At 33.1% G+C, this 14,430-nt stretch overlaps 1 protein-coding gene across 2 annotated transcripts in view; it reads right to left on the minus strand.

Annotated features, from left to right (window-relative positions):
• The window catches only part of LOC143248989 (katanin p80 WD40 repeat-containing subunit B1-like), a 42,618-nt gene that overhangs the window by 16,469 nt on the left and 11,719 nt on the right, over window positions 1-14,430 (minus strand). For both annotated transcript variants that reach the window (XM_076498100.1, XM_076498093.1), the window contains exons 3-6: window positions 2,396-2,513; window positions 1,457-1,557; window positions 1,104-1,145; window positions 287-370 (exon numbers count right to left, since the gene is read on the minus strand). In XM_076498100.1, coding sequence (XP_076354215.1) covers window positions 287-370; window positions 1,104-1,145; window positions 1,457-1,557; window positions 2,396-2,513 — 345 coding nt within the window. The remainder of the gene's footprint in view (window positions 1-286; window positions 371-1,103; window positions 1,146-1,456; window positions 1,558-2,395; window positions 2,514-14,430) is intronic.

The raw sequence follows: 14,430 nt of genomic DNA on the forward strand, positions 1-14,430 counted from the left end.
AGAACTCCACAAGTAGTGCTTAGTAATTACTTTAATGAATGATATATAAAAAAATCTTCAATTTCAAAGTACCTATCTGTTTTCTTGCATACAAAACCACCAATACTTTTATCATACTTTATATCAATATTATTTCAATTCAAAAGTTTATGTTGATTAGAAATATAGTACTTCTGTTTACTAAAGTACCAACTGATACTAGAAAAGAAAGAAAATGAATTGTGTTTTTAAGAATTTTAAAATTACTTTGAATTATTGGATATATAAAAATAAACTATATGCTTACCTTAACTGTGCCATCATCTCCAGCAGATGCAATCCACCTTCCATCAGGACTAAACTTAATATTATTAACTGGTTTATTGTGACCCTAGTAGAAGATATTTCATTAACCTTCTGTAATAGCCATACTTTAAAAAGAGAAGTAATAAGCATGTAAACATAACATGACACCTAAAACTAATGGAGAAACAAATTAGCATAAAAAAGCCTTTTATCTAATGTTAATTTGAGGAAATAATGAAGAATAGTTGAAAAGAATTTATAAAAAAAACATGGAGAAAAAATGTGTCATTATTAGTGACTTCAGATTCAAATATAAAATTATGAGTCTTTATACTTTTATATGATTCAAATATTGGTAATATGCTCATATATAAATTCCAGGATAGTGTTTGTGTGTGTGTATATATATATATGGACTAATTTTTTAAAACACTATTTTTTTAGAAACACAATATGAATATTTTAAGAGTTAATGTATTCTTCAAATGAGGTTAAAAACTTGAACACTAAACAGGTTATAAGGATGTAGGAACAAAACTAAACCTACAACAGTTTTACAAGCATGACAAGCTTTAAATTAACCTATTATTACCATAGATATTTTTCAAGGTTAAGAATCTTAGGATACATAAAATAATAACCTGTTTGAGAAAACAACAACAACAACAAGTCTCCTCCTAAGGAATGGGAGGTGTAATCCAAAAGATCTTTATAGTTATAAAAGAACAGTAAACTCTTAAAACCTCCCTCAGGCATATCTAACAACAGTTAACTAAAAATCATGTCTGTTTTTCAGAATATGAAAATATTAGACTTACCTTGTATGTATAAATACAGCCTTTTCTTCTTATGTCCCATAGCTAAGAACAACAAGGGAAAAACATATATATGCTCACTATACACACATTCAACATTCATGTTTTTGTTTAAAGGTAAAGTGTTTGCTTTTTTAATAGTTAATTAAAATAAATTTTTGACTTAGAAACAACTTCTTTATTAAACTTCCAAACAAAGAAATTGTATTTTCACTAAAACTGTTTTCAAGAAGCAATACAGATTTAAATTATTTTATATAATTTATATTCAAATGTAAACTAAGATTAGAATACTTATCACTCTTAATTACTTCACTTTATGTTCCAGAGAAGTAATAGTAGAAAATAAAATTTACTTTTATGTTGGTGTCTAAAGAACCAGATGCAACAAAGTCACCATAGGGATGAAAATCCAGACATTTTAGATTTGATTTGTGCCCAGTTAATGTTCTGAGAACTAGGAATAGAGAATAGTAACAAAGACTCAATCAATAAACAACAAATGTTTAAAGTTCATTTCTAAAATTAAAAAACCTACTACTATCACTGAATTGAAAATAGTATACAATTTTGTGATACAAATTAGTCAAACAAGTTTACTTTAATAATGCACAATTCTTTTTAGTCTAATCTTGCCTAATTTTGAACTTGCATGATCTGAATTTGAACGTCTATTCACAGATAGGACATAATGGACTGAGGCCAAAAATGGATTTTTACAATAATGAAAAAAAACATATTCATAAGAATTCCACTCATGATATTATTTTATGTTACAAAATGTATGCTGCCATTTTATTAATAATTTTACAGTTCTAATCTCTCAAGTAATTCTTGATAAACTTTACATAATCATAAGTACATTTTATGACAGTACTGGATGTACATAAAATGAACGTTTTAAATGTAAGTATGTGAATTAGAAAATTAGGTGGTGTTGACAATAACCAGGAACAACAAAGTTATATAAATGTTTCAAACCAGGAATTATAAATTATTTTTTTATAAAAACAGAAAGTCTCAGCATGCTTACTGAATAAAATACATTAAATATGTGTAGAGAGTAATATAAACCCATCAGAAAAATAAACTAAAATTTTTATTTTAAATAATGTTACTATATATATCAGATGATTCTGATTTAATCCTAACATGTTTTTTAAAACACCATATTTAGAGCTAAGAAAAGATTACTTACATTAATTTACCAACAAGTTATCATTAATATCTGATTTGCCAAACAGATTAAAATAAATGTATAGGTTATGCTACTTCAATATGAAAACTATGCTAACTTCTTGCTGTTTCTAAATCCCAGATCTTCAAAGCCCCAGACACTGAACCAGCACAGATTATGTCTTCTGCATGACCAAATCTAACACATTCTACTGCTGTTGTATGGCCAGTCAAGCTCTACATACAAAGTAAAAATATGGTTATAACAATAGCAATAAGGTATTGATTATTCTAATGACATCTTTAAAGGTGTTTACTTTCTATACTTAGTACAGTTAACTAGCACAGTAAAGCTTCTGTACTGTTATTTCCTTTCAGTATAGTCTCGATACGGGCAATAATGTTTTCTGAAATTAGTTTCTTTATATTTATCGATTAGTTCAATAACTCTTATGTGAGGTGCAATTTCATTGACAGCAGTCTTACCTATTAGCTAAATAATATTTCTGTGAAGTTTACCTTTACTTGTAGTAGTCATAATTGTTCTAGAAGGTGCACCTTACCGTTGCTTTGTTCAATAACGTTTTTGTTAGGTGTATCTTTACTTTCGCTAGTCTTACTGATTATCTCAGTAATGCTCAGTAGTAGTAGTGGTATTGTGAGCCAGTTATAGCTTAGAGAGCTGAAACATCCCATCATACTACATGCAGGAATTAATGTTTTTCTCTGGTCAATGAAATTCCTTGCAAAAAATTGCGTCAAGTTTATTTTACAGTAGGAACTTTAATTGGGAAAGACTTGGGAGAATGTACATGAAACTGGTAGCGTTAATAATAAAAATGTTCAGGGAATAAAACCAAAACTCATAATGGCATTTCCCTATGAATAATACTCGTCGAGCAGCGACTTATTTTCCCCAAAGACAATGATCCCAAGAATACGGAAAATGTGACAAAACTATCTTGACGGAAAAGAGGTCGACGAATCACTCGCAGGTAGAACTTGGCCTGCACAAAGTCCTAGTATAAACAGTCTGGAGGGGATACCGGCTTATATAAGAACTTCGGAGGTCACAGGGCGACCAACTAACTTAATTGAAAGAAGTATTACAGGGCATCTGAAACAATATTTTACAATTACATTGATAAACTCTATGGCAGCGTAACGCAAGGGATATTGCTCTGTGTAAAACATACCAAACACTCGTGTTTTGTACAGTTTATTTTCTTTTATTCTACCTTCTCTGCTTTTATCACCAATAAATTTGCAATGAAGTTATTATGGGCTGCGACTCTTTTATCTTTTATCAGTTGTGTGTTTCCGTAAATATTTTCATTGCTGTATATATATATATATATTGTTGTCTGTTTTGAATTTTACTTAAAGCTGCATTAGGGCTATTTGCGCTAACAGTCCCTAATTTAGCAGTCTCTCTCTCTTATATAGGTATTTGAGTATTGATGTTTATTTACCCAGAAGGGTCAGGTTTCTTTAATCTCTTCCTGCTTCCTTGAAATTTTGGTTTTACAACTGTCAAGTATATTTACATATGGTACACGTGGGCCAGAGTAACCCGTACTTACTCAGGCCCCTTTCAGGGCAATGTCCATGCACAATCTACACATACACTTGGTGCAAATAAATCATTTCTCTTATAGTTCCATAAATTATTTGCACTTTCATTAGTTAATACCTAACTAAATAAATATATATATTCGCTGTCTAAATAAATATATATTCACTGGGGGAAGGTGCTTAGGTCTATCCTCATCGTATAAACAGTACCTGTCAAGTTCGCTCACCAGTTCATTTTTTCTCCAATTTTTGTCAAAATAGTTTATTGTACTATGTAGGAGTCTATCTGCTATTGTTTCTATGTGTGCGTATTTATGCATGAATTCAGATGATGTTGTTCTGGGTACTTTATAAGCTGTGTATTTTGTATTGTTTGTAGTTTTGTTTGAAGTAGTTTTTTGCTTACGTTTACCCATGCAGGGACTGCATAGTCAATGACGGGTCTAATGTATGTTTTATATATTTTTATGATGTTGTCTGCCGTAGCTCCACTGTTTTTGCCAGTTAGACTCCTAGCATAGTTTGTTCTTCGCCAAATTTTTGTTTTAATATTATTTATGTGGTTAACCCACGTTAGTTTTGAGTCTAATGTAAGTCCTAAAAATTTTGCGGATGTAGCAGTCTGAAGTAGTTCTCCATTCATGTAGATCTGTTGTTGTGCTTTTTAATGTTTAGTTAACTTAGTGAATATTACTAGTTGTGTTTTAGTTGTGTTTATTTTGATTCTATATTGTTGACAATATTCACTTATTCTATTTAATTGTGGTTGTATGTTTGTGGCTGCTCTTGCTGGTGTTGGTGCACTTTTCCAGATTGCTACATCGTCTGCGAACTGTGAAGAGTATCCATTATTTGGATCTTTTAGAGGCATATTATTCACGTACATGATGAATAGGATAGGACTAACTACCCCTCCTTGAGGGATACCAATCTCTGGAGTGAAACTCTCAGAGAAGGTCCCTTCAACATTTATTCTACATATGCAAAAACGGCTCGTTTGGGTTGAGAAAATATTTGACATAGAAGAGCGAACAATATTTCGACCTTCTATGTAAAATATTTTATCAACCCAAACGAGCCGTTTTTGCATATATATTTCTCTACAAGTGGGTTTTCTCGACATCACTGATTTATTCTACATGAGCTGTTTTCCAGAAAGTTTGACAACCAACGGTAGTCTCATTTCTTGCATTCGGAACAGGAGACCGTTATGCCATACAGTGTCGAATGCCTTCTCAATATCGAGAAAGCAAGCGACAGTGCATTCTCATTTATTAAAACTATCAACAATTGCTTCGGTTAATCTGACTAAGTGGTCTGTTGTTTGTCTGAATTTTCCTAAACCATTTTGTTCTTCTGGTAATTTTGATGTTGTCTCCAGAAATGTGGAGAATCTGTTACTGATTATTCTCTCTAGAATTTTGCCTACACAGCTGGTCAGGCTGGTCGGACGGTAGCTATTTGGGTTATTAGCTGGCTTTCCTTCTTTATGGAACATTAATACATTTGCATGCTTCTAAGAAGCTGGGACATAACCAGATTATAATGATAGATTAAAAATTGCTGTGAGATGTTCAAATAATTCCGGAGTGGCTTTTTAAAGAAGAATGGCTTGTGTACCATCTTCTGGTGATTTATTTTGATGTTTGTTATTACTTTTATGAGTTCTTGTGCTGAAATTGTGTTTGTGTTGTTGATTTGACAGTTCACTGTATTCATTATAAAGTTATTTTCTTTGTTATAGAAGTATGTGTTCATGTCTGGGTCGTTGTGTGTTTTAAGTTGTTGTTTGAATATTTCGGCTTTTTCTTTATTTGTATATGCTGTGGTATTATTGTGTTTAGTGGTGAGTATTTTCTTGTTGTTGTGTTTCTATTTGTTAGTCTTTTTAGGTGTGTCCAAAATTATTTCGGATCTGTTTCTTCATTAAGTTTGGTGCAGAAGTCGTCCCATTTTTCTTGTTTTAATAATAATTTAACTTCTGCTCTGATTTGGTTTCTTATTTTATTTACTTGTGTTTTTAATTCACTGTCTCTTGTCTCCATGTATTGCCTTCTTAATTGTCGCCTGTGCTTGATTAGTGTTAACAGTTGTTACTGTGGTTTCCATGTATTATTTATAGTTTTATGTTGTTATTTTGGTATTGTCTAATTTCCTGCGGTTTGTAGGCATTCCGTGATTATTTGACAGTAGTTATCAATATATATTTTATTTTCAGCTGTTGTTATAATTTTGTTTGGTAGTCGATGGTTTAATTGTTTTTGGTATTCTTTCCAATTTGCTTTTCTTATAATCAAATTTTTCTTTTCTATATATAACATTTTTATGGGGGGTGAGATCGAAGACACAACATATAGGTAAATGGTCGCTGTCTACATCTTTTCCCACATGAAATTTTATTAGCTTTTCGCTCATGTTATACGAATTTAGGCACACGTGGTATGCGTAGGCGTATCGTCATTCAGGAAGGCTATGTTGTGTTCATTTATAAATAGTAGGAGAAGCCTTCTATTTGCATTTGTTGAATTGCATCCATAGTTAATGTTTGCTGTTTATATATCCTATTAAAATGGTATTTTGATTGTAGGAAAAGATGTTGTTTATTAAGTTTAAACCTATTTGTTTTGTGGGTGAACAATAAATTCCTGCTATTGTGACTATTGAACGATTACTTAACAGGATATTGATAATTATATTTTCGTTATAACTGCTGATTTGTTTTGTATAGCAGCAGCATTCCTCTGTTTTTATCCTGTTTATTTAATCTGTCTTTTTTATAGTAGTATAATATGGTATTTTGAATCTGTTGGTTTTGTATATTTGGGTTTCGTGTAATATTACAATTTCTGGGTTAGTTTGTTGAATTACATCTTCGATCTCATGTTTCTTGGAAGCCAGTGTACCTTGGATATTGATATGTACAACAGTGAATTTAAGTTGAAAGCAGGTATTCCGTTAGTGTTGTTAATAATTGTGGGATGTAAGGTATGATGTGTTTTTTTTGCTATGTTTATGAATAGGTTAAACAATTTATTGTTTGTGTGGGTTTTGTATATTCGGCTAAAAAGTCAAATTTAGTTGTGTAAGACTAGAGGGTTTGTTTTGAATTTCGCGCAAAGTTACACGAGGGCTATCTGCGCTAGCCGTCCCTAATTATGCAGTGTAAGACTAGAGGGAAGGCAGCTAGTTATCACCACCCACTGCCAACTCTTGGGCTACTCTTTTACCAACGAATAGTGGGATTGATCGTAAATTATAACGCCCCACGGCTGAAAGGACAAGTATGTTTGGTGTGACGGAGATTGAATCCGTGATCCTCAGATTACGAGTCGAGTGCCTTAACTCACTTGGCCATGCCAGGCCAAGACTAGAGGGAAGACAACTAGTCATTACCAGCCATCGCCAACTCTTGGGCTACTTTTTTACCAAGGAATAGCGGAATTGACCGTCACAATATAACGCCCCCACGGCTGAAAGGGCGAGCATGTTAGGCGTGACAGGGATTCGAACCCACGACTTCCAGATATTATATATATTGTTTTGATATGTTTTGCCTGTGTACCTTATTTCATTTTACATTCCCTGAAAATACATATACAGTTCGATTTATTTCTCGGACATTTCACCAGCTTGGTGATCCAGTTTATGTCTTCATTGTTACATATAATCACTCTTTCCGATAGTTGACCTTTTATCAAAGATCATTATATGAGATTATTCACAACTCGAAATAAACACAAAAATACTTATTAAAATGTATAAATACTTAAGTAATTTTTCAACAGATTGTTCATTTGTTATCAAGTAAACACAAAGCTACACACTGGGCTACCTGTACTCTGCCTACCAAGGGTATCGAAACCTGGTTTCTAGTGTCGTAATTCCACAAACATTCCGTTATGCTACTGGAAAGGAAGGGGCTTTTCCGATTGAATGTAATTTTGTAACAGTGTGTGTGTGTATATATATATATACAGGGTGTTTGGTAGTCACTGTGCAGTTTTGTAATCATATTTTATTCAGTCTATTTCACACCAGCAACTGATAGCGGTGTTTAGAAACAAAATAAGAAGGATCCAGGCCTGTATTGATGCCAACGGGAGTCACTTTCAACATTGTTTATAATTGTCATTCATATTTACCTCCTGTATTCTATATTGAAACATGCCTGTTAATAAATATATAAGTACACAGTGACTTTCCGAACATCCCGTATATACAAATTTGATATTCCAAAAATTAACTTTTAATTCAATTGTAATTACATTTAACTTTCCAGTAACATATAATAACGGGCGTAGCTATTAATTTACTGAAATTCCAAGCAAGTGTGGGTTTTAACTGACTGAAAAACTGATAGAAATATTCCTCATATTTCTTTTTTTTTACAAAAGTATTTATCATACGTTGTATTATTAGCATTTTAAAATTAAATCGTGCACGTGTTTTCGTTCCTGCAGAACTGGGAATCTAGGTCAAAGTACTTGAAGAGCAAGACAAGCGGCTAGATAGAGGTTGGTTACCTTCCTCGAAAGCTTACTGATCACGCAAGGTCAGTCGGGCTTCAAGTTTAGCGATGCTGACACCGTAACGTCACAATTGTTAGTTAAAGTACATCTAATTTACCGTCTGTTGACGAACTTCTGTAAACTACTTGAAGGATACGTGTTAAGTATTATTCGACCAATAGACAGAAAACAAACTGGAAATACTTAATTTTTTCTTGCCATTTCGATCAGATAAAACACGAATAATGGTGACATTTAAGTAAAAACTTTGCTGCAATTACCAACACACTGAAAATTGCTATATTTACCAATATCTTCCGTAACGTATTAGAAAGCAAACTAACTAGGTTAACACAAGCATTTGGTAACAACGAACTAAAATTCTATTCATATTTATTACATGTACACAGGTTATGTTCAGCTGTATCGAATGTTTTGACAATTTTCCAAGGTACTGGTTGTTTAGTGACAACTACAGACAATTTAAGGTAATAAGAGAAGCGGGAACTGTGTTCGGTACACACGATTATGCCGTGAAAACTGGAAATACAGACAATGTAACATATATTATATTTAACATTACTGTGTGATATCTAATCTCGAAATATTGTTGGCACCCCGCCTCTTAAACATGCCTAAAGGTTAATATTATATCCATTCTGTAACACGATTTTACAGTATCGAATCTTGACATACAACTTGGAGTGGTGTTAACATCCCACCCCTTAACTCATGTTGAGGATAATATTAGATCTTTTGTAACATGATCAAGTTAGAGTTACTCATTAGAGTAGTTATGAAACGTTAAAAAAATTCTTCCATACAATTGTAACTTCATGGCCTCCTATCATTCTTTGTCGTGATTAATGTTTTATTGAGTACTACGAACTAATTCAAACGAACAAGAAGAAAAACCCTCTCTTGTGATGAGAAATACATAAACTAGGGTTATTAATATTCTATTGCCGTCCGAGGTTAACTGTTGATTTAATGTCAAAAGAGTTAACCATTCTACAATAAATAGCTTTACCAAAAACTGCTGATTCGTGAAATTTCAAACATTAAAAATGTATTTTTTTAACAGAATCAAATCCTTCAAGACTTGCTATCTTTTCAATAGCAGTTCCAGTACTAAAAATAAATAACAATAAAAAACCAACACGGACGCAAAATATAAATAATTAAAGAGATGAAACTGGTTTTTGTAACTTGTCATTCACATGCACTTATAAAACAAATATGATTATAAACCAAAGTTTGCTTATTTGTATTCAAGTTAGTACTATAGAAATCACAACTTGACGCCGAATTTCTGCCACCAATACTGTAAAACCCTATAGAAAACTGTCGTAAGAATCATATATAAAAGCCTAAGCTTTTACACATACGAGTCTCAAAACATTAATTTTGTTTTTACACTACGAATTACAAAATGCAATAAAAGATGAAATAGTCACTAAATATTCCTGAAATTCAATAATAAAAATGGAAGTTTATAGTCCAATTTTTTAAATAAATTGATGACAAATTCTCATGATCACACACATGAGAAAAGTAAATGTGAAATAGAGAAATTAACAGAGTATTTGTAAACCACTGAACCTTCAACTCGAAGCACGAATAATTCTGTGCATTATAACAGCTATTGCCTTGTGAAAAAACGAACAAAAACATATATAACTAGGTATATCATGCTTATCCAAGCACAACACAAAATTGCACTATGTCACGTTTTTTAAACCGAAAACGTAGAAATTATTAGAAAGTGGAAACATCTTCGCTCTAGTAGTTCTACAAATTAGAGTTACGTATATTCATCACAACCCGCACAGCTGTCACCAAGTGCAAAGGGGATGATACCAGTTGGAGAAGTCCTTGAACTACTAACAAAATTGATTATAGACGATGAACGTGAAATGTTCACAAAGAGAACGCCTAATCTTTTTTTTTTTTCTGAAGATTATTCCACGGGCGAGGTTTAGCCTTATGATAAAGACCTAAAAATCGGACCTAGTAAGCTGGACTTGAATTTGTGCGCTACCATAAAATATTCTGCACATTTTAAGTTGTGGGTGCGTTATAAGACAACTGTCAATCCTTTAGTGTACATGTTGGATAGTAAGACGTTACTGACCGGTTTTCTTTCTTCTGATCAGTAGTTCAAAATTATGAATTGCGATCGGTCTTTATCACGAATATAACAATACGTTCATATATAATGTTTACTGTGGTGGAAAAAACTATTGCATCATCCAGTGTGTTTCACATTTTCTTTCGATTCTGCAGTTTTGTAAAATATTCTAAACTGCAGAAGTGTCGGAAACAGCGTAAATCGGTTATGGACATTGTGTAGTGTAAGTTGACCCACATCATCCAACCACATATATAAATCTTTATTAATAAACAAACCATGACAAACGTATTACTACAAATAATCAACAAAGATTTGTCAAATACCAAAATGTTTACGAAACTGTAAACCTGGATTTAAAAATAACGCCACTAATGTAATTGTAAAAAAGTAGTCACAGAGTATGTTTCTTATAGTGAAAATGTGTCTTTTACGTTTTTGTGACACAGGCTGAATCTCAAGCCAGTAATTCAGCCTAACATCCACCACTATACTGGTACAGGTATGTTGATGATACAATTACTGTATTCACATCTACAGAACACACACTTAGTTTTTTCAATCACATTAACTTGATATACCCCAACTTTAGGTTCACATGTGAACAGGAACAAAATTAACCAGATAGCATTTCTTAAGCTCAAGATCACTAGAACTTATACACAATTCAAAACAGAAATCCACAGAAAAATCCGGCGTACTGGATTATACTTTCCCTGGGACTCAGCACATGAAACAAAACAAAAACTCAACATATTAAGAAACTAAATAAATACAGCCACAAAACTCTGTCCACCTGATAAACTTAACGATGAAATAAACAAAATAAAACAACATTTTATCAACATCAACAAATTTCCTCAAAAAACCGTGGAAAAAATAATACACACACACCTAGACCAACAACAATAAATCCCAAGATACAACAAACTACAAAACCTTATACTACTGTGTATCATATAATCCCCATGTCAGCGAAAATATAACCAATATTTAAAAAAAACTCTTAACAAAAAAAACATTCCAGTAAATTTATTCAAAAACTAGGTTCAAAACTAAAGTGCATACTACGTAAAAATTACAGTGACAAACACAATACCATCATAATTTATAAAATAATATACAACAACTGTCACGATTTCTATATCGGAGAAGTGTGTTTGTGTTTTTCTTTTAGCAAAGCCACAACGGGCTATCTGCTGAGCCCACCGAGCGAAATCGAACCCCTGATTTTAGCGTTGTAAATCCTTAGACTTACCGCTGTACTAGCGGGGGGGGGGGCTATATCGGAGAAACAAGCAGAAGAATGTGAACCAGGTTCAAAAAACACAAAAAACACCTTCACACATTTTTGAACATGCAGATCAAACAAGCACAACATAGCTATAGAAAACATCCAGATACTAAGTATGGAAACAAATATGAACAAACACAAAATCAAAGAAGCCCTACTTATACAACAACTAAAACCAAAATTAAACCAATATAATGGAACACCTTTATACCAATATATTGGCCCGGCATGGCCAGGTGGGTTAAGGCGTTCGAGTAGTAATCCGAGGGTCGCGGATTCGAATCCTCGTCGCACCAAACATGCTCGCCCTTTCAGCAGTGTTAGCTTAGAGGGAAAGCAGCTTATCATCACCACCCACTGGTAACTTGGGTTACTATTTTGCCAACTAATAATGGGATGGATCGTCACATTGTAATTCCTTCACGACTGAAAGGACAAAGATGTTTAGTGGAAGAAGGATTCGAACCCTCCACCAGCAAATTGTAAGTCAAGCACACTAACTACGCTGGACTCGTAATTTGAGGGTCATGAGTTCGAATCCATATCATACCAAACATAGTTGTTCTTTCACCAGTGGGGGCGTTATAATGTAACTGTTAGTTCCACTACTCGTTGATAAAAGAGTAGCCCAAGAGTTGGCGGTGGGTGGCGATAACTAGCATCCTTCCTTCTGGTCTTACACTGCTAAATTAAGGGCGACTAGCGCAGATTCCCTTTAATTCCACGTGATCGTTGTCATTAACGCCTTTTACAGGCTCTTCTATCAATACAAACTTATTACTTGATTTGAGTCACATTATATTCTGACAATAATTCATGTTTAATAATGTTCTCGATATTTATCTATCTTCCTGTCAAGTATGCTGTCAATGGTCTATGTAATATGTTTTTACAGTTGGCCGCCAGTATTTTGTCTTTTTAATAATTATTTTGTTATTTTCCAGTCGTGTACAAAGATACCAGACTAAGCGGGTTGTCTTTCTTCGCACACTTGAGTAATGAAACTTTTTTCACTATTATTTACATGTAATTTTTTCTCTATTAAACTGTTTTAACTGTTCTTGTCCTACCAGTACATCTGACAAAAGAAACTCCTGAATAGTATTAGTTACTATCTATTGTGTGACTACTTTTAACAAAATGTCTTCTCGAAGATTTGGAAAAACAACATTAAATCTCACTATCACTACTTCAGATGTTTGGTCCAGCTTAAAGCTAATTTTTTGTAACTTCTTTACGGATCAGTAAACATTCTTGGTTGATATTTCTTGTAAGTAAAGCAATACGAGATTGCAAATTGTATGATAGATACCATCTAATCATTGCTGTAGGTATCCTTGTGATTTATTTGCTTTTCGTTCCTGTTCCATTTGGCCATTCATGACTTTATTATATTTATTTAAAAACTTCTTTACAGGTTATAAACTCGAAAAAAAGACTCAAAATTAAATCTATTGTTGCAAAAATGTTTTTATTGGCTCTTTTAGGTGTTTTGGAGTCCATTTTGACTCATAAAATGAGTCAGATTTCCAGCATATTTTTTTAAATAAAAAACTTCAGATTATGTTACAAAATATACGTTGGGTGAAATACTTAAAAAAAATCCTGCTGTTGGTTAACTAAGCGCAAATTTGTAAATCGGGACTGGATTAGCAGGCTTTAAAACGCGCTTAAAATACATAATCAAGAGTTGATACAGCTACAAGTGGCCCAGCGGTATCTTCAGTCTTTCGTACGTGTTACATTTCCTATGATTAACTTAACCACCTGGCTTTCATATATATGTGTGTGTCTGTGTATAAAACTAGATAATATAAAACTACTGGTTGAAATACTTCTCTTTCTTCTTTTAACGTTTCAGTTTCACACAGTCTTACTTGACACCTGTACGTAATGCAAAAAACAACATATTACAGATCCCTAACTAGTTTCATGAACGGATGTCTTGTGAGGAGAATACTTAAGTAATGTTTTGCACAGTCGGGTCTGTGCTTTTCCTTCCCTAGAAGGTTGAGGTATGTATAGAACTGAGTGGGCACGTCTTGTAAGGTAAGACTTTTCAGTTGCCGATGTATTATGCGAAAAGTGCAGCGAAATACTAAAGTTACGTTCTGGAAACGTGCCAAGCAGTGTATAGGTGCAACCTGTGACTTTATCTATTGATTGCCCGCATCAAGTCACTGCGCCATTAACTTGTCAATTTCCATCACTCATGTGCTAACTAAAACTTTAAGTTCTAACAACATGGCGTTTATTAAAACGCTTACTTAAACCTAGGTAAGAACTTTTATTTGATGGATATTGGTAGCAGAAATGTTTAAAAACTGACAAACTGGATGGGCACTTCGACTAATCCGTTTCCTTCACAAACTTTTAATACAGATATGACCTTCTAATGAATTTACTTACGTCCTCCAGCTATCTCTTTATATGGTATCATAGTTTTAAAACAGCGATTCTTATTACATATGAAATGTGACAAAATGTTTTAGTGGTTTAGTTTCTGGGTTCTAGTTTGAGTGTATATCGTCTTACGAATCCTATGTGTAATAACAACCTTGCTGATTATCCAGAGATACGGTGTCAAGGTTAATAAATTACATATTTACGATTAACGCTGTATTACATTTTTAGACTCTTTGAAGC

The sequence above is a fragment of the Tachypleus tridentatus genome, chromosome 1 (assembly GCF_004210375.1).
Source record: "Tachypleus tridentatus isolate NWPU-2018 chromosome 1, ASM421037v1, whole genome shotgun sequence".
Classification (NCBI taxonomy): Eukaryota; Metazoa; Arthropoda; class Merostomata; order Xiphosura; family Limulidae; genus Tachypleus; species Tachypleus tridentatus.